Genomic DNA, 26,837 nt, shown 5'->3' with positions numbered 1-26,837 from the left:
ATCAAAAGTCCTGGTCTATGTGTGTCATTCACATGTAGCATTTAAGTTTGTAAAAAGAGAATATTTTCCATTAGCTCACATAGTTGGAGAGGAGCTGAATTTTCTATCAGCTTGTGGCTGATCTGTCCCTTTTCTTTCTCTTTCCTTGCCACTTTATTACCTGATGTAAGAGATTGGAAATAAGATAGGATCCATAGAGCATTTCAGAGAAATGCAACTGCCCCTACCTTCATCAATTCCTTGTTTCCATATCCAAACTAAATAATAAGGTTTGCAAAAATGCTGAGTCCAGATTTTTCACATTTCTTTATAGAACATTATATATAAAGTATAGGAGTAGAATTCTTAGTGTCAGAAGAGAATGATTTTATGTGCAATCACTGTGGAAGAAGATAAATGTTATATTAACAAAGCTAGAACTTAAACAGAAATGTATGAAATAAAAGAAAAAATTTCTTTATTTCTGTTATGGAATACTCCTTTGATTTGAGTTACTAAGAGGATTTCTTACATTTCTTGGAGGTGAATTAGGATTTATTTTCCAGATCAGAAATTTAAAAATAGCATATTCATAAGTACAGAAAGACAAAATTTCAGTACAGAAAATTGGAGATTTTATCATCCCAGCCACAGAAAACAGTTGCTGAAATTTATAACCTCAATACTTCATCCCAAAAAACCCCACATTTATGCATGTATAGGGGAGATACTTAGGAAATGTCCTTATTATGGTGCAGACCTTTTTTGCATAAAATTATATTTTGTCTTTTAATTTTCTGAGTGTTTCAAATAGTTTCATTCACAGGACTGTTAAAATAGCACTGACATTCGGCTAGACAGTGTATGAGGATTCTATTAGCTTTCACAATTTCCTCATGACATTTTTTTAAAGAATGGCATTGATTCTCTTATGTTAAAAAGTTAAGAGAATGAATCTTAGTTTAATGGTAAGTTTAATGGTATATGGAGTGGTTTAGAGAAATTCTTGCTCTTCACTGAGTTGGAAAACTTCTCTCTACATTTCAGGTAAATAATGTCCAAGTAATCCTAAGTGATGACTACATTTCTCATGCTAGTTCTGCATAATAAGTGTGTATTTCTATAGTGTGACTGACAATTCAGCACAGCCATTACTCACTGCTGAAGAGGAAAACTAAAAAGCAAACTAATCCCCAACCAATCAAAAACAAAAATCAGGAGATGTGAAAAAAAGCCAAGACTGTGGAAGTAAATTTAAATCTGCATTGCCAGAATCTAATTCAAAGCTACGGCAGCTATTCAAAAATCATTAAGTTAATGAAACACTAGGATCTTTCTCAGTAAATAAGCTTGTACATTTTGGGGTTTACTTCCACTGTGCCTGAATCTGTCTTAAATTTAACACATGCTTTCAGATCCCATTTGGAAGCCAGTACCGACCAGTGGAAGCGATTACATCTCTCTCTTCAGGAACTTTTGGCATGGCTGCAGTTGAAGGAGGATGAATTAAAACAGCAAGCACCCATTGGTGGAGATCTGCCCACTGTGCAGAAGCAGAATGATATTCATCGGGTATGTTTTTGGGGTTTTCAATTATCTTTTGGTCGTTGATTTTTCCTTTGCAGGTTGGTGCTGCATGACACAGTCCTTGCTGGAAAAAATTCCAGCTGTAGCTTTCAAACACAGCAGAGAAAATCAGCCCTCTGGAGAAGGAAGTGTTAGCAACCATGACCTTCAGAGACCTATCACAGACAGGCAGATTTCATAGCCAGAACAATTACTAACTCAATAATCTTTGAGGATTAAATAAGTAGTTCTGAATTTTTTCCTAGATCAGGCATTCCAACTTCATGTATACCTTTTGAAACCTTAGTTTGGATTTTGGTAACAGTTGTGTCAAGAGTAGCTGGTATCAGCTCTATTGCACAACTCTGCACCATGAAATCATTGTGACAACTGTCTGTGGTTTATTCTGGTTTCATCAGGGAATTCTTATGGAAAGACCATAGCAGAGCATCATATGGAGGACCATTCTAGACTAAAATTGGTATTAAAAGGGAACCTAAATAGAACACAAGTACAGGAAGTTGTTTTTTAAACCCACCAAATGAACAACCCCCAGAATAATACTTCAGAACAATTCTTCATACAAAGATTCACAATTATTTTTTGTTGTGATGAGAGTACGCTTAAAGTATGTCTTCTGTGTTTAATCAATTCACACCAGTCTGATGCTAACCCAATGTCTGCTTTCTCCTAAGCAGTCTTTAATTTCATATGCCATTGAGGTCTATCTGAGTGTGAAATCACAGTTCTAGTACCTCTATTGCAGAATATACGTTCAATCTCTCCTCTGCTTCACAGAGACACATCACTGTGTGTCTTTAATTAAAATAATGACATTATAGGAGGTTTTTACTTCCTGTTTGATGTCCAATTATGCTTCAGGGTGCTATCTAAAAAGTTATTTCAGACAAATGTATTTTTTATTGAAAAATTTAAGTTATCAGTCTGACAGCTTGATTTCATGAGACGAGAATATTCTAAATTCAGTAATCATCCTCTCAAAGCATTGTGTTGTGTATATGTAAGTTCCTTTGTGAAAATTGCCACAAAAGGTATTGTTTCTGAAGTTCCTAAATCTCTCTGATTTTATTGCTTAATGAAGAAAGGTGAAGTGGTACTTTAAAACAAAATAGGATCAGTGTTTTTTCATCAGGTAGCTGTATATAAGTATTGCTCTAATATATTGTCCTTTCTCATGGGGAAAGACATACTCAAAAACAGATAGTGAGATCAAATTTGTAAAGCCAACATGACATATCTTGCTGCTTTAAGACCCTGAGCTTGTGAAAAGTCAGGAAGTATCATATTCAGCCAGAAATGGATTTTTCCATAGGCACACAGGCATTCATCTACTGCAGCAAACTAATGGGAAGTAGTGTCAGTATGGTTTGTCAAGGACCTATGTTCACCAAATGATTGAGAAACCAAAAGAGAAAGATGAACAACAAACATCTCTCTCTCTCTCAGTGGCAAACTTTTCTAAGATAATATAATGCTTTTCTGCAAAGGGCATCTTTGTCACATTTCCTAGGTCTTCCCTCCGGAGAGGTGATATGTAGGATGTGTCTTTCTCACAAAATTTTGTGTGGGACTTCAAGCACTATCACAGAGACAGCAAGGTGAAAGCATCCATGACTTTACGGGGCAGTATTGTTCCCTTTTTCACCTTTCCCCTAAGAAAGTTAAGTCGTGTTATATATAACCATGAAAGTTAAAAGAAGCCTGAAGTCTGTTTAAGCCATAAAGCAGCAACTTCCATAAAGTAGTTTTAAAGCCCATCCAGAATATCAGGATGAAAGAAAGAATAAAGATGTTGCTTTAACTCAGTGTGACATAAAATAACTCTTGAGCCAAAACAAGAGTGAGAGAGAGATTTCTATAGAATTATTACAACAATTTTTTTCCATCTAAGTAATATTTAAGTAATTTAAAACATTTTTTCCTAGACAGAAAAGATATTTTTTTATTTGAAGAAATTACTTATAGTATTTTAGTATTGTATATTGCTCTAGAAGCAGTTTAAGGGTTTCCAAGAATTCATCATAAGGGTGGCAAGTCTTCAGTGATGAACTAAGTGATCCAAACAAATGAAGTATTTAGAACTTTTAGGGATAAGAATTATTGCATAAAAGTAAGTTATCAAGAGTAGGGGCAAGATGACTTCATAAAATAGATTTCACTTCTCTTTTTTAACTTCTCTGCCACTTGCAGGTACATAACACAGAGCTTTGGTCATCCTGTCTCGTATCAAAGCTAGAATGTTTTAGTTCCTTTTAGAAATATGTCTTTTTCCTTTGCCCATTCTGTGGCACTTCAGAAGCATGAGTGTAGGTATGCTGCTTCCCTGTGAAAAAAAGAACAAAACAGAATACTTGAAATTAATTTGTCCTGCCTGATCTTCAAATATCTCTGACAGAGAAGGGAAAAACAGCCAATGTAGAAGGTGACTTCAGGTTGCCATTGACAAAACCTATGTTTGCAACGTGTTGGTTGGTTGGTTGGTTGAAGTTTTCTTTCCTCCTGGGCATTATGGACTTTGTTACTCTGAAAGGTTCTTTTAAAGAAGCAGATATACAATGGTTATATCCAAATTAACAGCTTAGCTCATTTCTGAACATAAAAAAAAAAAATGGTTTTAAGTGTTTTCACAAGTGTACATTTATCTAGCTAAAAACTGGTGCCCAGTATTGGAAAGCTGTTTTTGAGAGGTTTGGGCCTTTGCTTAAGAGCAGAGTTTAGCTCTCAGAGTGTTGGATGTGAAACTAAACAGTACTTGTGTGTTGATCTTGATAAAAAGAATTTTCTGACTGTTCATTTTGTTCTCCTGAATGTCACTTCTGCAAATTTGTCTTAAGTAAACTGAAGAAGCATCTATCAGATCTGACCAATCTTTTAAGTGATTAAAACTTCCAATTTTGGTCTTTCTTCATAAGTACAATGTTTTTTTTCCTTCTGTGAAGAATTGTTTTTTTCAGGTAATGCCAGAACTGAACCCAGGTAAGTTCTTCACTTGCAAAGTGAATAAACCTCATCAGGGGAACTCTATTTATATGCAGTTTAACTGATTCAATTTAGAAATATCACGATGAATGCCAACATGATTTTATGCCTGAATCCTATTTCTAAAGAAATGTTGCAAACTGATGTTTCTTTCCCTTAAATGTAAAATTTAAAGAGCAAACATATTTAACCTCTCTATCATTCAGAAGACCATCTGGAATACCACAGAGATTCATAAAAGAGATGAAAAGAAGTCAGTTCTTACCACTTGAGTGCTCCTAGTTGCCAAGATTTGCTTTAAAAACTTTAAGAGTAGGATTCAGATGAAAATTTCAAATGCTTGAATCTGTGCCAGAGGAGAGCTTGAACTCAACTGAGAGCAGGGGTATCCATGCAGTGAAAATCATTGTTGTGTTATAAATGTGAGGTGCTTTTTAGACAAGACAATTTGGAATCTATCCCAAATACACCCACGTAACTGCTAGTTGTTTGAACTTATATATATAGTAGGTAATTTTTTCAATTTTTGGCATCTGAAGAAATTGTCTCTATTCCAAAGTCTTAGACCGTATGGGGAGGAGTGGTGGTGATGACATTAGTCAATGATAAAAAATACTCTAGTTTTTCAAACCATTATTTAATTATCTTACATTTTTCTTTGTTTTACTAAATATCATAATATTGCTTTAGTGAAATTGAATTATCAACTGTGTGCACATTAGTGTTAATATAATTTAAGCAACTCAAGCATCATGCAGATAGCCTGCTATGTCTTTCATTCTTTCAAGAGTTGCCTCATTTGCTGTGTAGTGATTTTATTAACAGCATAAATAGCATTTATGAACATACAAGGTACTTATTAACAATTCCATGGAAACCCTTTCACATGAAATCTGTACCAGCACTGCCTAAGGAGGAGTATAGTTCCTGTGTCAAAACACTAGCCAATTATGGGGCCACAGTGGATGTCTACTTCTAACAATTAGGACAAACACCATATTTTGAAAAGCATTCTGTTGGGTAAACATGTTGAATGAATCTAATTGTACTCTTTCTCTTTAAAATACATTGAAAGCAAAAAATCCTAGTTTTAAATAACAGAGATTAATGTTAGTTTTATTAAAACAACTATTTTCTCATTATGTTTTCATTTTTCAATTTAAACAATCATTGTTTCTGCATTTAAAGAGATTTAAGGACACTCATGAGGTGGTAGTAGAGGTCTGAGATAAGCTGATCAATACATGCATTATTAAAATGGTGGACAGAATGCCATTAGTGCTGTAGTGTTGATGACAAATAGACATGCTTAAATAAAGTAGTTTACTTACTTTTTTGTCAGGTCATGCATTATGCGTATTCGATTTCCTCTACAGTCACCACCAAGTGTGGAAGAAGTTAAGGAATTCAATGAAATTAGCCTGCAATCATTAGTTGTACATTAGACATTCATTGAGGCTAATTCTGCTTTCAGTGATGGTCTAGTTATTATAAAGATGTATTTGTCAGGCCTCTAGATAGACAAATTACTTTTTTTTCCCCCCCCAAAAAAGAGAAAATTTCTTTTTATTGCTACTTATGATTTTTTACTGGCAATGTATACATATCTCACAACAAAACTTTAATCCAAAAAGCAGCTTTATCTTCATACAGCAAGAACTTTTTTTTGGAATGGGTTAGTATGAAATGAGTATTCATTATTTTTAATGCTGTTCTGTGCTACTGCTTCAGCCTCATGTTTTTTTCATCCTCTCCTTTTCAAATTTCTTTAATTGAAACATATTTTAACTTGTAAGAAATCTACAGATCAAAACTAGGGAAGGAGATGAGAACTGTAAATAGATCTCAACACCATACTGTGTATTATTCTATAAATCAGGATTTAGAGACTATAATTGCCTCCACCAGCTCCAACATTCAGAGTGCAAAAGTAGGGGTAAAAAAGTTTAACACACTGCCTCAGTTTTCCTTTAATAATAAAGAAAGACACCTTTTCTTCTTGTGACAAAATGCAGAATGTGCAGTCCAAAGTTCCTATTAGGATTTCTCTGTTGTTTTGAGGAAGTTACAATGAATCCTGCCCACAAGATTTATTGGATTCATTGCACATATGTTCATCTTCTTTTGCATAAGACATACGGAGAATTGTGGCTTTGAACCTCTTCTAGAAAGATAATGCCACTTGGTGTGTTTATTGCTGTAGTTTTCTGCAAAAAACAGTACAAGCTGAGAGAAGGTATTTTTTGTCTTTCTCCCGGTGTGCACATGTACAGAGCCAGGGGTGACCCGTCTGCAGCAGCAGCACTTCTTACAGCAGGACTGCTCATTCCCAAATGCATAATTCAGAGGTGTTTCTGGCTTTTAACTATTCTCCACATCAGTGTATTTCTGTGCTCCCCTGGAATATCAGTGGCTCCTTCCTGCTGTTGGTGTGTGTTTGCAGGACAGACCTTTGTGCAAGTGCTTCTTTTCTGACTGGTTTGGGGCACAGACATTTCTGAGAAATAATACATCTTTGGAAAACTTTCTAAAGCATATTGTGTCTTTAGGCTGTTACGCCATTTAATGCTTTAAAAACACTGGTTTTAAGTGAGTTTGACTATTGATGTTACTTTTAACAATACCGGCAGAGAGCAAAGCACACTGTCCATGGAAATTACTGTGCTGGATTTTAAGTTATGCTTTCTTCTGGCTTACTTAACCTGCAGACCTGCCACACCATTCTAGTGGGACAGGATGATGTGAGATGAACACAACGGCTAATTAAAGGAATAAATTTTCCTCATTTGGAGGCATGAAAAATCTTATTATATTTCCTCTTTCCATTGCATTTCATGCAAGAGTTAAGTACGAATTATAAGAATTATAAACCTAAAAATGTCTAAGTTTCATATTTTTCGTTCAGCCCTGTAGTAACTCCACTCAGTTTTTATGTAAAAAGCTGTCCAGTGGTAGTTTACTTGTTAATACACAGGACACTTTTTTATTTGTGAAAACTGGTATTTTCTTTAACCCTCAACATGATTGTTTAAAACATTTATCTCAGGTATTAGTCAAATGACAGATTCTCTTATGATAGCAGATAGACTGTGAATAGATTTCAGTCTCATTATTGTCCTTGACACAAAATGATGATATTTGCTTTGTTATTTCCTTCAACAAAGGAGACTTTGCTGAGGGGTTTTCCCAAGAGATTTACAAACCATATGGTCAGTTCTTAAACATTTAATAAATGAGTGTATTTAAATATTTATAGAATAATGTAGTTATTTCCTTAAGTTTACTTTTCTGAAATATGTTTAGAACATTTTACCTCTGAGGGCTCATATTATAAACTGTACATGTTCCCACCATTGGTTCTAGTAGGCATTTCTTGTACAGAGAGTCACATCCCAAATATAATTCAAAGTGTAATGAACTTTTTAATATTGAAATTATAATCCTTCATTAGTTCACACAGAAATAAAAATTTTGTTTAATAATTAATTAAACTGAACTGGTGAATTTATTATGTTACAAGCTTATATAATGCTGGTGTTGTAATGAGAATTTTCTAATCCCTGCAGTAAAATATCTGTTTTCTACCCATGGCATATGGCTCTCCTTTTTGCAGAATTGTTTTGTGCTACAATGTACTATTAAGTTACCTGCATATATTACCTCTGTGCTGCTGGAAACAGTATGCATTCAACATTGTTTCATAAATGCAGAAGAAAACATTGAAATAAAAGAGTAGTAAGGACCATTTAGAGAAATTCACTGCAACATGGAGAAGAACCAATGCAACTTGCAACCCTCAAGACAGGTTTCATCTGCATTTTTGTGTGGTGTACATATGGAATCAGACTAATAGACTCTTATATTCTCATTAACAAAAATAGAGAAATGAAGAAATAAATACTGAGATATATATAGTTTCAGTGAGTTACCTACCAAAGCTTCTAATACTTATCTTGAGTAACTTACTCATGGTCATTTAAAACCAGGGTGTAGAAGAGAGTAAAAGAGTAAAAGGAGCTGTTGCTAAAGAAAGAAAAGTTCAGTATGCTGACAACACATTTGCTCTTTTTAATACATAGTGATTTTAGGTTAAGGAAAAGCTGATTATTTTAATTTGTGTGTGTTTCATTGGTTCTTGTCACACATACATGGAAGCTGCTGCTGGAAATTTTGGTCTGACATTGCTATTCTGACTTGGTACTTCCTTATAGATCCACTTACAATAATTTTGTTTCCTAGACCTTCAAGAGGGAGCTGAAAACAAAAGAACCTGTTATCAGGAGTGCCCTTGAGACTGTGCGGATCTTCCTGGCTGAGCAGCCTGTGGAGGCAGTGGAGAAGGTCTGCCCAGAGCCCAGAGGTAATTGAAGCAAGAGCAGGGTAATAACACATTCCTGGGAAGATCAGTGATGATCAGCGATGATTAAATAAATCCTGCCAGCCGCTCTGAAAGCATTCCTTTTACACTCCGAGCTGAATGCCAGTATTCAGAGACTAAGCTAAAAATATAGATGAAAGCAAGCCTTAGCAATCCTTCTGAACGCTGTGGTACTAAATAGACATGCATATTTATAAGCAGATTTTGAAACTGCCTTTAAACCTTCAGGACCTGCCTATAATTATAGCCTCATTTGAGGGCTCAAAGCTGCAATTTAAGCTAAAATTCACCTTGTAGTCTCAGTACTACAGGAGATTCCAAATCCACTAATTGCAGCAAAAGCTTCACAGTGATTAATATTTATCTATATGCAGAAATATCATGCTGAATCAGCTGTTAAACTCCTAGCTACACCTTGCGTGTCTCAAAATGCCTGTATGTACTTAAATGCATGCTTTGCTGATTTTTATGGTGGCAGGATTTAAGTTTTTTAAGAGATTTTGAAACAAGAATACGTGAATAAAATGTCACAGGTGCCTTTGGTTATGAGGAGTTTCTTTCTGAGATTTGAACTTATCCAGATGGCAACTGGATATATTCGAAGACAAAATGTGTCTTAAAAGCCCCCTCACTTTCACATTTAGATCTGTCACCTGAGGAAAGAGCCCACAATGTCCCTAAACTTCTGCAAAGGCAAGCAGATGAGGTCAGAGCTGAGTGGGACAAGCTGAATCTACAGTCTGCTGATTGGCAGAAGAAGATCGACGATGCTCTGCAAAGGCTGCAGGGCCTTCAAGAGGCAATGGATGAGCTGGACCTGAAGCTGCGCCAGGCTGAGGCTTTCAAGGGATCCTGGCAGCCAGTGGGGGATCTGCTGATTGACTCCCTGCAGGATCACTTAGAAAAAGTCAAGGTACATGTCAAATATCAGTATTTCTGAGTGTAAAAGAGTTCATTGTATGAATCCCCATATCAGTAATTATCTTTTAGAGTGAGAAATTGGTATCTTTGTGATTTATATTAAAAAGTGCATAAAAAGAGTATGAGAATTTCAGAGGTTAAAATGTGATGGGATCCTCATTGAGAATGCCTATTCTAACATAGGTAAAAGCAGTATGGAAATCTGTAAAAATTCTCAGTGCACTCAGTAAACTCAGGAGACACAAAATTGGCAATTAAAGAAAACAAAATAAAATAGATAGGAGAATATATGATAAAAGACTATTGAATCAATTTTTTTCTTTATTATATTTTCTTAAGTATGAAAAATACATATTGTTTTTATAATCATAGACCAGAATTTAAAGAATTTAAAATATATGGTTCTTCATGATGGGAGTATTTGCTCTCTGTCTTTTTTTTGATAAATAGGCTTCATAACTAAAGATAGTCTTTTAAAAAAGCAGCAATCCTGGAAAAATTGTCGTTATTTTCTAGAACTTAATGCTTATCTGCTTTTAAGGGTTGTTTCATAAAAACATTGCTTATGGAGAAACTTGGGCAGACTTGTCCTCTTTCAGCATGACTGCCATGGACAGACTTGATAAATAATACAGGATTCCTTCAGCCAGAGCACAATAGAGGCAGTTGCCATTTTGATAAGAACAAAGTGCCTCTGTTCCAGTCACATAAATGGGAATCATCAGTCATTTTGAAAGAGACCTGAGCTAACTGTTATTTTCTCTAGATGAACATTAGGATCTAAGATAGAGGAAATAGAATGACTAATGGCAAGAAAAAATGCATCTAAAAATCAAATGTAGTTTATTAAAATCAAAGTCCTCGAGTTTTAATCACACAGAAAGTTTAATGAGTGTCCTATGCAGATACTGTACAAGAACAAATGAAATAGTTAGTAGCTGATGAACAGCTTGCTGCAAAATTTATTTATCTTCATTTAAATTCATAAATGAACAGAAGAAATCTATTTATAAATTTTCAGAAAGTGCTATTACAACCATTGTTTGTTTTTGTTTTTCTTTTAATTTTGAAGAAGATATCCTGAACAGAAACACTGAATCTCTGAAATTATTGAAAAACAAAACAAGTAATTTAATTCCAAATTTATGAGCAGTACTGTTGACTCCATAATTATAGCTCTGAGTGCTGCTATGGTTTAAAAAATAAATGAATACATTCTAGATAGCATAATTAATGACTTAATAATTGATTCACTTAAGGGTTAAATACTTTTCCTTCAGAAATGTTTCAGTTAAAAGCTAAATTTGTGGAAGTTATGTAGCCTCCAGTTAAAAGTTGATAATAACAAGTAAGGTTTTTTGTCTTTGTAAACTATATTTATCGGCCAAATATTATCCAGTCAGTACATTATTTATGTCTCATCCTTGCTCTGGTTTTCATGATCAATGACTGATACTACAGTATGAGACAAAGTATCTAATTTCTCTCTATACATCTAAGAAATCGAAGCAACTTCTGAGCAGATCTTCAAAACATTGGTCATATATGATTGCATTTCTTGCAAATCCTTCTCTTAATTTGGATCACAATAGCTTTCCCAAACCTAACTGATGAATAACTTCCTGGGAATGTGTTTAACTTAGTGCCATTTGTCACTATCCTCTTTACTTACACTTGCTGGAGCTGCTAAAGTCATGGCATAACTTTGAACTCATATTAAATAGTGAATCCTTGGTCAGTATTAATGTTTTATTATTATTTTTATTAATATTATTACTACACATGCTTCATCTGCATTAATGTAAAAATTGGTGTTGCTCTCTGATTGAGAACAAGAGATAGTTTCATAGTTTCACCAATCTGCTCCAAAGGATGCAGCCTAGGCTAGAGGCTATCTATAACCAAAGTATTCTTCAGACTTCTCTGATGTCATCTGTTATTCTCCCTGTTTTTATCTCTCATATGAGTAGTCTTACCTGTAGACTGAGATGTAACTTCCTTTCTTGATAACCCACATTCTTTCTGTCTGCCTTGCAAGCATATCCTTCTGTCCAGTAAAATCCAAACCATCATTTAACTGTCCTAAATTCAGTTCAAGTCCAAATGAATCTATTATTTGTCCCTTAACATCCATTGGCTGATCAGTTTGATTGTAGCTCAGATCATATTTTAGATATGGCCTATGATTCCTAATGCCCTCTGCAGCAAATTCAATAATGCTTTCTCCTTGCAATCGCTAACAAAATATTCTTTTCATCAGCATGTCTGGAACACTTAGGGTCTCATGAGACCACCACTCAGATTTTATGTTAAGCTTTTGCTGCGATGCAACTGCTATGCAATCATGCCTACCTCCTTCACTTGGCATCTTATTCAAAGACCCATTCCAGGAACTGTTGGTAGAACCATTTTGTCTCTCTTTCTTCCCCAGAGATTCTCCCTTGCCATCCAAAACCATGATAATGGTTATGCTAGCAGCGTGCAACAAATGTTACATGTTACGCTGATACCTCCTCACTGGTTTGTTGTCTCTCTGTGGGCATCTGCTGAGAAATACTGATAGAAATTAGTACCCACAGGAAGTTTCAGGTTTTTATACCTCTCCACTCTGGAAAATTAGGTTGCTTAAATTAAAAGCCACTGTTCTGGGATGCTGTACACAGAGTTTTGTGACTAAGAAGCCAGTTTTAATGGTGTGGTTTATCTTTAGCTGAAGGTAGTTCAGCTACACTCAGCATAATCAGGAGAGCCCAATGCAAAGCATTTTTTTCTGCCAGTATTATTTTAACATAGCACTAGCATCAATATAACTCTTTCTGTCATACATAGCACTGTAAGGCAAGAGCAGAACCTCTAGACTCCATGAATATAACTACCTATAACTACTTTTTTTTTTCCAAAGAAAACAAAACAAAGAAATGAAACCAAACTCAAAACTGAAAAAAAAACCCAAAAAAACCAAAAAAAAACAACCCTCGACAACAAAAATAATGAAGAGCAGGCATTTCAGTTCAAAGTTTCTTCAGTTCAAAGTAGAGGTGCATATCTCTAGAGCCCCTTCCAAATAAAGGGCTATTCATGTTGAATCAGGTAGACTTTTTCAATTAACTCCAGTCTGGTATAGGATAATTAGTTCTTCTTGACTGTCACAAAAAGAGGGCACCTTGACTCAGTAGAAAGATTGATAACTGTGAAAAGCAGAAGAGAATTTAGTGACATAAGTCTTGTATTTTTCTGCAAGGAATTTTCATAAAAGTTTTATTCTTCCTAGTTAACTGCTGGTTGTTCTTGCAGATTCACTTTTATAGTTATGATTAAAGCAGGTACATGGACTTTGTGTATAGATTATGGACTTTATGTATTTAATATAACAAGGATATTCATAAAGGCTGCAAGTATCCTTTTAAATTCTTTTGTCAAAGCCTATTTACAATTTTATTACAATTTATAGTTGAATTATATGCTGTTTATTTCAGAATTTCTTCAGCTTAATTGACAGTTGAAGCCAATTGTATGTCACTGACAAATGTTCACTGGAAAATGTCAGCCTGAAATTTATCTATTTGTAAAACAAATAGAGTTTGCAGTTATTCATAAATCATAAATGAGCTGATCACTGATCTGCTCATCATCTACTCCAAAATGACTCTCTGTATGCAGAGACTGGGGACAATCCTTTTGTCCCTAGTCATTTTTCCTCAAAATGAGACAAAAGTAAGACAATCCATTCAAATATTTAGTTGCATTCATATGCAGCCATAAGAAGAAAATAAATAGATTTTTAAAAATTAACATTCCATATTATTACAAGCATTTTAATACTAAATTAGCAACCTGAATTTCAGGACACTGAATGAAGGTGGGTAGTTCATTTACATAACAATAATAAGAATAATAGATTTTAAGTCTTATATATTCTTCTGTAGTCTACATTGGTACTCTTCAGCTACTGTTATGCTGCAAAGAGGCATTTCAGCAAAGTGAACTCTTACAATGCTGTTATGAGGGAACTGTGCTGGCAGCTGCCTACTATGGAGATTCTGACAGCAAAGTGAGTTGTTGAATTTCTAATTTATGTTCTCATCCCAAATTATTTTAAATGCTTGGGTAATTGATAATTTTCTATCCTTCCCAAAAAAAAGAGAATGATTTTTATGCGGAGGTATTAGGAGTCACATAGGAGATTAATGGATGACACCTAGAAGCAAGCCAATAGTCCCCATTCATCCCCTCCTAGCAATGGAGATTTGTACTGGAGATCAGTTTTAAATAGATCAATAGAATCTATGCAAGCAAAAATTACTGGAAGATGTATTGGATAACCATAATTTCCAATCAGCTTGATATTACTAGCAGTGCCAGATTCCTGTTAAACCAAATAGAGGTCAGATTGCAATGTGATGCCTACTCTCTTGTTAATTTTTGCGAACATAAAATTATGCTATGCACCAAATTAAGTTAGCAGAGCTCATGCTAACTTCAGTCTGTAATGTAAAATGGCATTACACATATAGCAGCTTCTATTTTTTTTCATTCTCATTCTTTTCTGATAGAATTTCTACTATAACTACACTCCTCACTATTCTTAGTTTTAAAAACCACAAAAATGCTGAAGTATTTTATATACAGAGTTTTAGACTATGAACTATGATTTGATTAGGTGTTTTCAAATTGTTTGTACAATTAGAAGATGATAGCATCCATTGGTTCATAGTTGAACAGGAAACTATTTGCCTGCAGTGTAGGAGATAGAAGTGTTATTGTTTCCTTCATACTATAACCAAAGTAGTTAGTGTTACAAATGGCTCTCAAGCTTACCATTTCATGCACATCATTCTGCAATAGAATCATACAATATTTAATTATGATGACTTCTTCAAAATGCATATACATTTTTTCAGTTTAATTTGAAGCCAGCTGTTACCACCAAGGGCTATAATCCATCTGAGTTAAGATCTTCTATTTCCTTTAGTAAGTCTCCTAATAAGTTCTGTGCTGGACTCTGGGAGTTTTAAAACTCTTATATACAGAATAAGCATTTCCTCCTAATGAATTTTCCAGCTTTCCAAAACCCAAAAATTAGTTCTTAAGAGAATTAGAGATGATCTTTCTAAAGAAATCTTGTATTAGTAAAATATTTGTAGTTTAGAGATTGTTCTAAAATGCTATGGAAGGAGAAGAAGATCTAATGGCATACTGAACAACCTTTAGGTTTTAAATATAAATATAGTCAACAAAACCAGAATTTACAAAATATCCACTCTTCATCAACTGTTTTACTGCTAATATAAACTAAAACAACTTTAGAGTACATAAGAGCATAATAGACTCTATTTTAAAATAAACTAAAGTCATACTGAAATTCACTGGAACACTTTGACATCCTACAGATGTCCTTGTGATACATAATATTCCTGTGAATTCAAAACTGTTGGAGTTTGCTGCAATGAAAGAAACACTTGAAGTTTTTTTTCAATTTGTTAATGGGTCAACTTTCAAGATGTTGTTATACATCAAAGACACTTCAGCTAACCATGTTAGTTACTGAATTGGTGACAGCCTGGTATGTTGTTTTTACCTTTTTAAAAATGCATTTTTATACAAGAGGGAATTTAGCAGGGTTGTTTGGTTGTCAATGTTGAGGGCAAGTTTAATTTGCTAAGGTTTTTCTTAAATATAGAATTGAGTTAAAAACCATGAACTGTTTTGTCATGTAGTTGTACCAGCTGATTTTAGCTCTGTTACGCTTCTCAGCTTGTAGGAGATGAAAGTTACTCGGTTGTGTCCTGTGGTCTCTCAGTCTCATTTAAACAGCTTATGAATCAATTTATTTTCTTACACAATAAGAAATATGTTCAAAAATGGTTACTTAGTGTATAAAATTCAGGTGCTTTTTACTGACACAAATTTAATTTAAAAGTATAGTCTGCCTTATGTTCTATGTAATCAGTCAGATAAGATTGGAAAATTCATTATGGTAATAGCCTAAATCTAAATCTATTTTAAATACCAGAAGCAGATAATCATTCTCTCTGCTGGCCTCTTTTGCAATAAGTTATATATTTCTTATCTCAGGTTTAGATGCTACCACTCTATCTATAGTTTTTTACAAAAACTAGATTACATAGGTTTTCTGTCTATATCAAGATACCTGTTTTAAAGAAATCTTTTTTTTTACATAGGAATAATAAGAGTGATGATGAGCAAACAAAGAAGTGAAATCTTGGTATTTTAAAATTAAGACTGCTCTGCACCATACTACTTATTGGGAAACAGTAGCACAATTGTGATGCAGAAAGAGTATCATTGCTCTGCTAACAAAGAAGAAACAAAAATGAGCATGCTTTAATTAACTTTCTGAGGAATCACAACTAATGTAGGAAGCAGCTATTTGTAGTTCATTTTTCAAAACAACAAGCACCCAGAAAAGATCTGTACCAATTTAACCCAATTTCTGTGAGATTTGTGTTAACTGAATTAACACAGTTATTAATAGAGCATATTAACTATTTTTTCTTTGATTAAGGATGTTTGAGCTAAAGAATACTGATAACTTTTCCCTGACAACTTGTGCAGGAAAATTTCTGAGCCCTAAAGAAGAAAAAACAGTGACCAGTCAAGGTGGAAATCTTTTCTACCTCCAGCCCAGTTTGGTAGAAGATCTATTATTAGATCAACACATTTCATTTAGAGCCAAATTTTTCCTTGTATGAATTCACCCTGCTGATTTTAGTGGGAGTTCAACATGCACATCTGCAGGCAGAATTTGACTTTTTAAGTATTGGCAAACTCTGATCTTGGTTTCTGATACCCTGCTGAGAGAACTGACTAATAGGTATATAAAGACTTGTCTGTCGTTTTATGCCTCTGAAGCTCAGAATTGAGGTCAGACCAGAAAATTTTTAAGAGATTTCTCTTTATCAGTATATCAGAGGGAAGAATGAGACTTGAGCTTTTAGAAGGAGAATTAAACAGTAATTTTTAAATACCTAAGTGGCATAGTTATAGCAGGGACTCTGACATTTAGCATGGCTTTTTGTTTCAAGTTTGCCATATAAATACATCACTCATAGATATTTGTCTGATGGTGAAGTATTAACATTTCAAGACATGACATTAAATCAAAGATGCTCTTGGACTGTTTTGGTTCTGTTCAAAAGCCTTATTTTCCTTATGACCTGGAAATGTAAATATTTAGCCAAGAGGGAAAAAATGTACAATGTGAGTAACATGTACAATGTGAGAGTGGCACAGGGAGCTGTGTGGCTAAAGAGAGCAAAATTATATTTAAGTAGTATTTATAACATAACTCTGATCTCCTATATATAGTCTGCTATTGAAACATTCCTATGTAAAGAAAAAGGAGGTATCAGATATTATATAACCAGATGCACAGACATTCACTGAGACAGGGGAGGAGAGAAAAGGGAAGAGTATCAGAAATGATTTTTAATGTTTGTTTCTGAGATGAGGCAATTTTTTTTCCACGAAAAGAATCTGTCAGTACTGTGTTTCTAATTAAATCTTTTCTTAAAACATTGACAAAATAAATACTTGGGAACTATCAAGTGTGCAGATTCTGTAACGATATTGTTTCTATGACATGGGCAAATCAATGAGCAAAGTAAAATCAATTTATCAAGCTCCTGTGCTGATATCCAGTAATTGCCTAGGGACTGTTTGATGTAGGGAGTGCAATGAATGTTAGATTGCCTGGAATGTTTATCAGGGACCAAATGAATTACACATTTCTCATTTTCATCTTTATAAATTTAAGGCCTAATAGAGTTTTATTTCATTTTTTTTTGGCCAAGGTTAACCCATAATAAAACTTTATAATTGCTACTTAGCACTTTTATCATGCTTCTCGTGTTCCAGATAGTATGAGTTAATTTTATCGGCTTTTTTTTGGAGACTGCAATAGAAATATTATTACCAGTTTACAAATAGGGCAATTGAATCAGTAAAACTAATTTGTCAAGACAGCAATGCCACTCAAATTATTCTTATTCTATTTATATTTTACCTGAAAATTGGGTGGGGTTTTTTTACTTGTATTCAGTTGTCCATTGGAAAAAGAATGGTGGTTTTCATTAGTCACAGCAGGAGCCACTGTTTCCCCCTTCCCAGAGCCACAGCCTGCCTCCCCTGTGGCAGGGCAGCCACCCAAAAGGATTCCAGCCTGAATGCCTGGAAGGTTGGGCACTGCTCATGACAGTTGTTACAGAAATCTGAGACATGTTAAATTTTTTAAGTTTTATTTAACTGTCTCCTTTTCAGTGTTTCATTTTAATACTTTTTGTTCCTCTGTAGCTTTAAAAGTAACTCACTGTCACTTGCAGTTGCTAAAATCTGCTGTTAGAACTGAATTCCTTCTCTGGCACTGTTGAAAGATGTTCTTATTAGATGGAGGAAGTCTAGGAATTTACACCTCAAGCAGACCCATGGGAATCTCATGAGGTTTAACAGTGCAAGGTGCTGCACCTGGGTCAGGGCAACCCCTGGTTTCAATCCAGGCTGGGGGATGAATGGATGGAGAGCAGCTCAACTCAGAATGATTTGGGGTAGTTGGTGGGTGAAAGCTGGACATGAGCTGGCCATGGGCACTCCCAGCCCAGAAAGCCAAATATATCCCGGGCTGCAGCAAAAGCCCCGTGGGCAGCAGGTGAGGGAGGGGATTCTGCCCCTCTGCTCTGCTCTGCTCTGGTGAGTCCTACCTACAGTGCTGCAGGGTCCTGCACAGGAAGGACAGGGACCTGTTGGAGCAAGTACAGAGCCCATCAAGATGAATGGAGGGATAGAGCACTCCTGTAATCATCACCCTTAGCACAGAGGAAAGGCTGAGAGACTTGGGATTGTTCAGCCTGGAAAAGAGAAGGCTTCAGGGTAACCTAATTGTGGTGTTCCAGTAAAGTTGGAAAGATGGAGGAAAACTGTTTAGAAGAGCATGTAGTGACAGGCCAAGGGATAATGGCTTCAAACTTAAAGACAGTAGGTATAGATTAGATATGACAAAGATACTCTTTAGTGTGAAGATTGTGAGACACTGGAACAGTTTGCCTGGGTAAGTTGAGAGTGCCACATCCCTGGAAGTGTTCAAGGCCAGGTTGGATGGAGGTTTGAGCAACTTGGTCTAGTGGAGAGTTCCCAGTTCATGGCAGAAGGGTTGGAAATAGATGATCTTAAAGGTCCCTTCTGACCCAAACCATTTTGTAAATCTGGGTTGACTTGGTGTTTCACCCATGCCCACTCCACACACATTGTACAGTGGTGGTTAAAAGATGGAGATGGGAATTTCAATATTAATTCAGAAATTGGAGCACAGAGCTTTCCACAAAGCAATTGAACAGTCCGTCTCACCTGTGTTCTTCTGGATATTAGAGACTGAGTGGACTGTAATAACTTATTTTGGCTTTAAGCTCTGTGAAAAACTTTATCCCCCTTAACAGAGGTAGTAATTATCAACTTTATGAGACTAAACATTATGAAATACTTTCAGGGTAAATTTAAAGGTATGAATGGAGAAAGTAAAAATTTCTTTTAAAATTAAAGATGTCTATAAGCCTTTTGTTAGAAAAAATGAGAAGTTTCTGAAGCTTCTTCTCTGAATTGTTTAATGTTGGTGGAGTGTCAGGAAACAATCTGTGTTTTAGTAGTCTCTAAGCTAAGCTTTTGTATGTATCCATATTTTTTCTCCTGAGCTACAGGATCTGCCTGCTGATATCTGGAAGCTTGAGGTGTTTTGTAATGTTATGATACAGCTGTTGCAATCTTTCTGGTTTAAATTTTTTTCCCTTTTTTGTTCAGCACGCCAGTTTCAAATTCTAGTTCGAAAATAAACCCCACTGAAAGTGTTCCCTTCTCCCTCACCCTCCTCTTCATAAGAGGGAGACAAAAACAAAACTCTGGATTAAAGACAATATACTTGAAAAACAGCAATGAAAGAAAAACCAACAGGAACAGCAACAATATTAATAACAAAAGTATACAAAAGAGAGTGTGATTTACATACAGAATAGGATATTCACTGGCCAAGGCCCTGCGTATTCATCGACATAAGAAGCAAAAATGGTCCTGGATCCTCCATGGCACCCTTTCTTCCTTACCCCAGCCACCACCCCAGGTTTTTTCTCAGAGGTGGGAATCCCTATTTCCACCCTTCAGCAATGATGTGGAAGGCATGGAATACAACCTAGGCTCACCCATGAGGCCACCAGCCCCATCTCCTGCACGACCCCCAGCCCAGTCCCTGCCTGACCCTTCCCTGCTCTCTATTCTCACTATGATGAGAATAACAACTCTGTCCCAGCCAAAACTGGGGGAGTCAGTGAGATAGGGCATTTGCCTTTAAAAGGCCGTGCTGCTTTACAGCACAATAGAGATTTGCCATGTAGCAGCTATTTTCTGAGTACAAGGAGTCGCTGTAACTTGGAAGAGCTTTTGGTATATGAACATGGGTTACTATTCAACCTTTTTTGTTTGTATATCTAACATACATTGTTTACAAATTAACTAATAGGAATAGATAGTGTCCTATTAATGATTTAAAAACAGTTTGACTGAGTCTACAACCTGAGCATATACATTTTTCAAGTGCTTTTAGCTTTAGTAATGCTGGCTGAAACCATACTGAACAGAAACGTTTCTTTTCAAAATTTCCTTTTTGTTTCCTATGACTTTGATGCAGTCATTGTTAGACTTTGAGATCACACTCTGAAATCCTTCTAGTTACTTACAGTTCCCAAGTACTTCATCTCTTGGTTGCAAAGTAATTGAATAACTGACTTTGATTATATGGGAAAATTGGTGTGGAGTTGTTTACAACACTTCAGCAGTCATGGGCTCTGCCATGACATGGGTAGAGTTGTTTTTGTGGAGTGAATTACAATCTAAATTTGCTTATTTACTTTTCCCCCTCCATGGAGGAGAACACAATTTCAGAATAAATGGCAAGGCAGTAACATAGCCTGTATTTGTTCAGGAATCATAAAGCTCTATATCAGCTGTTGATTTAAAATAAATAAAAAAATAGCTCAAAATTTATAGTAACCTAGTCATCTGTGTTTCAGGATAAGTGAATCTATTTATTAGTGTGCTACTGTTCATTAAATTCGACATCCTAATAAATAAATATTTTCTGCTAGTTATAACATTGCTACATATCATAGCTTTTTCCCTTGAGAGTTCAGAAAAGAAGAAAATTAATACCTGGCATTAGTTCATTTTTCATTTCATCTATATAAATTTTAATAACCTTATTTTTAAAGAAATACTGAGTTAGTCTTCCAAATCACAGAAAATAACTTTTGAAAAATGTAATGTTTTACTGATTTAGAAATACAGAATTCAGAATGGGAGAGAACTTAGAGGGAATTTGATTTTCTTTCTCCTCTGATTTTTTTGAACTGTTTTTATCCCAGAAGAGGATTTATATTCTATTGTAGTGCACTCTTGCTTGGTCATTTCTGAGTTTATAAAAATATATAGGATGGAAAATTAAATCAGCTGAAATCCATTTTGTCTCAACACCGCCTGTCCCCAGGAGCACTACAATCAAATAAAAATACAGGGTGAGTTTAAAAGCAAGCTAAGTGTAGCATATTGAGCTAGAGTCTGACAAACCCAGGTTTCTATGAAATTTGAATCAGAGTACACTAAACCCCTCAAAGAAAAAACTAACTCATTTTGAATGAAAAAGATGGAGACTGTTAAACTGTCCTGGGACTGTTCAGCCTTGTATGGTTTTAAATATAAAATGAGAGGAAATGCTCTGGCCCATGAATACTTTTACACTTGGACACTGGGTGAGCTGAGGGGGACAATCCTCAGTGCTGGGAACCTGCTGTGGCCCAGGTGTAGGACAACCACTCACCTTACTGTGCACATGGATCCTGCTCTGATTTAGCTGCAGCTGCTGCTTGTGTAAAACCTTCCCACAGTAGAAATTCATCTCACGCAGGAGAACTTTTCTCCCTAAGTCATCTCATATTTTCTTCCCAGTGGCAGATGTTCTTTTCTGTCTCTTTCACCGGTTGTGAGAATTGAAGTTTAACATCAGCCAGTGCTAGCAAGAGACTCTTCTGTTTGAGGGAATTCTCCATGAAAATGTCAGGCTGGCATGAGGCCACAGCCTTGTGTAAGTGCTGCTCACAGACCAGGGAAACAGACCTTTTCTGTAGGCACAGTTGGCCTTTTCTTGAAATCTGCTTCATACTAAGTGTGAGAAACACCCATGATGGAACATGTTAGGACAGGGATCATGCTCATAACTGTGGTCATACCCAAATCTTAATGATGCAGTCACAAGTGCAGAATGAATTGGCAGATGTTATTGAGAGGCCGTTATCAATTGTCTTCAAGACTCACCGGGAAAAATTCTTGCATCCTGGAAGAGAGCAAGTGTCACTCTCACCTTCAAGTAGGACAGGAGGAAGGACACAGGGACTTACAGGTTATTTAGCCTCACCCAAATCCCTGGGAATGTGATGGAACAGCTAATCTTTTAAATCATCTCCAGGCACATGAAAGACAAGAAAGTTGCATTGGAGGCAAGTTGTATATGAGATATCACAGTGTTTGATCCTGAGCTGATATAATTTAACATCTGCATTAATTAAATGGTCCCTGGGACAGAGCTCACCTTCAGTAATTTCCCATTTGATACAGAAGTGGGAGGAACAGCTATTACACCAGATGGTTCTGCTGTCACTTGTACAAACCTTGACAGCATGGAGAACTGCACTGACGGGGATCTCATGAAGTTCAACAAGGAGAAATGCCAAGTTCTGTGTCCTGGGGGGAAGAGCCCCAAGTAACAGTACACACACAAGACCAATTGGGCAGAAAGCAACTCTGAAGAGAAGAGCCTTGGGGTCCTGGTAGACAAACAGCTGATGGAAACACACTGTTAAAATCCAGTTATTACAATTACTAGGGAGATGCCTCTGCCTGAATTAAGGTGCAAACAAGACCATATGCTGAAGTCGATAGTATGGATTTTATTTAACAGTAAAATATGAGGTAGAGAGATAGAAAGAAATAGAAAAGGATTGAGGGGGAAGAGGGAGGGGAGAAAGAGAGTGAGAGAGAGAGAAAGAGATCAGAAGGAATTATAGTCACCACCCATGGATCCAGCAGTATCCCATTATCCCACTGATCCTCTTCACCCTGGGCTTCTCAGTGGTGGGCATTCCAAGGTCACTCAAAACTTCTCACCATTTATACATTTTAGCAAAAAAAAGGAATCAGTGCTCACTGGTACAGAGTTCTCTCATTCTGTTGGTTAAACCATTCCCTCACTTCCAGTGCTAATTAACAAGCTGTGCCATGCTTGTTCTTTCTCTTCATTTGAGACAGTGGCCTCCTGTCTTGAGCCAGTGGGCTACAGTCTCCTCACATGGACCCAGCCAAGAGCCAGCTGCCAACACAGCTGCTGAGCTGGCCTTCCCACAGACTCCTTGCAGTGAAACATCCTTCTCCCCAGCTTCACTTACCTTTTCTGAGACCTGAGATGATTGGACAATAGAACCACCTTTATCTGATCTCAAGTTCCTGTCAGGTGGATTAACTCACAATCCAAATTTCGGGAATCCAGAAAGCATATTTGGGATGGGCTTTGGTGGTTGCAGATGAGCAGTTCCATCTTGGTTTGCTGCAGTGGCAAAGTCCTTCAGTGATCTTAACAGCATTTGAACAAATTGTGATCTTTAAGTCTCTTAAACACACCCTCATGGCCAAGAAGGCTGAAAGCACCCTGGGATGCATTAGGCAGAACATTGCCAGCAGTTTGAGAGAGGTGGTCCTTCCTCTCTGCGCAGCCTTGGTCACACATGGAGGACTGGGTCCAGTTTTGGGCTCCAGGGAATCAGAGAGGTTTGGATTTCACTAGAACAGGTCCAGTGCAGGGCCACAAATATGGTCACAGGACTGAAGCATCTTTCCTTTGAGGAGAGGCTGAGAGAACTGGGACAGCTCAGCCTTGAGATTCAAGACAGCTCAGTATCTTCTCAATGTGTGTAAATTTCTGAAGAGTGGGAATGAAGAGAAAGCTGGACTCTTCTTAGTACTGTCCACTGACAGAAGAGACAATGGGCACAAATTAAACCCCATCAAGCTCCACCTCAATATGGGGAGACACAGCTGTGGCTGTTCAAACACTGGCACAGGTCGCCCAGAGAAGTGGTGGAGACTTGATCCTTGGAGATATTTAAAACCTGACTGGAAATGGTCCTGGGCAGCTGACCCTGCTCTGAGCAGAGAGGCTGGGTTAGATGATCTCAGGGGCTGCCTTCCAGCTTCAGCCAGTCTGTCATGACAGTTTAGAGTTTTGTGAGAATTAAAGTATTTTTTAGTGCATGCCTTTGCAATGATTTTTGGTAGATATACAAAATTATTTAGAAACCATTATGCATTTAAATACTAATAACAGTTTTCCTGCAGTTCTTTCCTGCAGTTTTTGTACATGTCCAAGCTTGTACAGTCTTGAAAAGTTTATTAAGAAGTGCAAAACATTTAATTCCTAAATATAGTTGCTACAATGCATAAAGGCAAGATATGAGCTGCCTAAATAGTAAATACTATTGCTGGAAAACTAGAGATGATTTTCAAATTATTTGGGTTTTTTTCTTCCTTTATAAAAAGCTAAGAAAAATGTTTTAAATTCCTCGTGTTTAGGCTTGTAAAAAAAAGAACATTTGTGAAAGAGGATACTACTATCTACTGAGGTCTTGCATTTACTGTCTCTGGGGGAAACTAACTTCAGGATCAATTTTAATTTCCAATGTTGTGCTCTAAGCATAAACATAGTGTTCAAATCAAAGGCTGTTGTTGCTATAATTGCCAGTCCATAAAATTTGAAAAATAAAAATCTAGAGATTATGCCAAATTGCCTTTAACATCTTATACAGGCATCATGCCAGTTCCATCCATAATGAAATAGACAGAGACTCATTTCCAGAAGCTGGCACTGAACATTTAAATCATTTGATGCATTGGTGAAATGAACTTTAAAGTCTCTTTTAACTCCTTTTTGCAACAAGTGAAGGGTACTGCAGTATGTGCACTGTGAGATTCACATCCTTCCACCCGTGAGTATGGGAAACATTTTTACTGGTGTGTTCAGGGTGACTCAGGACAATATAGCTCGGAAAAAATATCACATGATAGTGGTGGGGTGATTGTTCATATGTGGTCTTACATAGACTTTTTTAAAGCTGTTTACAAGTCCAAGTGTTATTAAGGAACATGAAGGACCAAATAACAAACAAAATGGTTCTGCTCCCAAGCTATTTTTCATACCAGAAATGTTGCAGCAAAGTAGGAGCCAATAGGAATACTGACTATTTTAAATCATAATTGAAAACCTTAATAGCTTGTTTTAAGTTTCTTATTGAACAATTGCATACCAGTTGCAAGTGAATAATTATTAGATACTTTCTTTTTATTAAATATAATTTTTAAGACAAATATAGCTAAACTCAATCTCAGCGCTACTGAGATGTGCATAAGGTTATATGACTTTGTGTGTGCATGCTGTTATTTTCCTTTGTCAGTGTGACAGATTCTAAGCAGCAATGATTCCATACTCTTGATACAGCTGCATAAATGCTCCTTGTTCTGACAAGGCAATGTTGTGGACTACATCTAAATATACATGGTAGGTATAGATCAATATAAATAAGGACAGTAAATGTAAAAAGGCATTTTTTATGATCCATTGACATTTTTCAATAGCAGACTATAAATAAAAACAGTCCTCATTTTAGTTTTTCTCTGTGCACAAGGAATACTTAATGTTCTGGGAATATACTTCCTCTTCAGGGTGTATTTTCCAAATGGCTTAATGGGCTTTAGTCACCCTATTCCATTAACAACAGTGAGCCAGAAATTACAGGCACTTGATTCAATTTTAGTTGGATTCCTGAACTCTCTGTTGGACTTGTCAGCCAGCACTTGCACATGTGGTTGAGGGAGAAGGGGGTTAAGAAATTGAAAATGTGCATTGTAGAGTCAGTGTTCCTTCCTGTACTTTATCATGAATTTGTCAACAAAAACTCCATGAAGCTAGAACAGCATATAATATTGATTCTATATTTTATATGTGTGTGTTTATACCTAAGTATATATAAATATACAGTATATATAAATACAAGTATGTACAATTAGTAAAATGCATAATACTGATATTGAAATAAGCTTGTTAGTTTTTTTTTTACTCTTCTACTTGAATGATTAGTGAATTTTCTTTCAGTTTTATGGAACCAATTTATGAATACTAAAAGAAAAAGCAAACCTTTTCCTGGCATTGGCAAAAACCCTCCCCCTTTGGTGAATCTTTAAATAAAAAGACCTAGATTTTTTTTCCTCTCTTCTGAACATTGGGCAGCCTTCCAAAGCAAAATCAGTCTGTGTTAGGATTGCTTAAATAAAAGATAGGATAAAACCACACACATGGTATGTGAAATGTGGAAGAAAAGGCATTTAAAAAACCTAAGCATCAAATTTTCATTAATAAAGCTGGTATTCTGGAAAGAGGTGAGGGTTATCTGGTGATTTTACTACCTTGGAATAGGATACCCACAGCAAAAAACCTAATTTAATTGAAAATATGCATAAACCAACTTGCAAATAATTTGGAGAGGCTTATCCTGCATCTTCTAAACTACATTAGAAACTGATCTGTAATTACAGACATTAGGATTTCCTAAAATCCTTTCGGAATTGAAGTTCCAGCACTAAATAGAAAATATGTAAGAAACTCCAAGAGAATAACCAGTAGGGAAAAGATTTGGCTTAGCACTGAGCACTACAAGTTCAAAACATTGCTATCATAATAGGGATCATTATGAACTAAAGGTCAGCATCTCTTCACGGACAAAAATAACCCAAAAAATCCACCACAGCAGAGTTCAGTTCTCAGAAGGAAAGCTGCACAAAAATGAGGGAGCCTGCCGAAAAGGAACCAAAAGGGCAAAGTGTGTGAAATCAGCACAGA

General features: G+C 36.1%; 1 protein-coding gene across 11 annotated transcripts in view; it reads left to right on the top strand.

Annotated features, from left to right (window-relative positions):
- The window catches only part of DMD (dystrophin), a 978,823-nt gene that overhangs the window by 785,874 nt on the left and 166,112 nt on the right, over window positions 1-26,837 (top strand). For all 11 annotated transcript variants that reach the window (XM_066314017.1, XM_066314023.1, XM_066314021.1 and 8 more), the window contains 3 exons: window positions 1,395-1,551; window positions 8,785-8,905; window positions 9,568-9,836. In XM_066314017.1, coding sequence (XP_066170114.1) covers window positions 1,395-1,551; window positions 8,785-8,905; window positions 9,568-9,836 — 547 coding nt within the window. The remainder of the gene's footprint in view (window positions 1-1,394; window positions 1,552-8,784; window positions 8,906-9,567; window positions 9,837-26,837) is intronic.

Source organism: Sylvia atricapilla, chromosome 2, assembly GCF_009819655.1.
Source record: "Sylvia atricapilla isolate bSylAtr1 chromosome 2, bSylAtr1.pri, whole genome shotgun sequence".
Classification (NCBI taxonomy): Eukaryota; Metazoa; Chordata; class Aves; order Passeriformes; family Sylviidae; genus Sylvia; species Sylvia atricapilla.
This window is presented reverse-complemented; position numbering and strand designations above follow the sequence as displayed.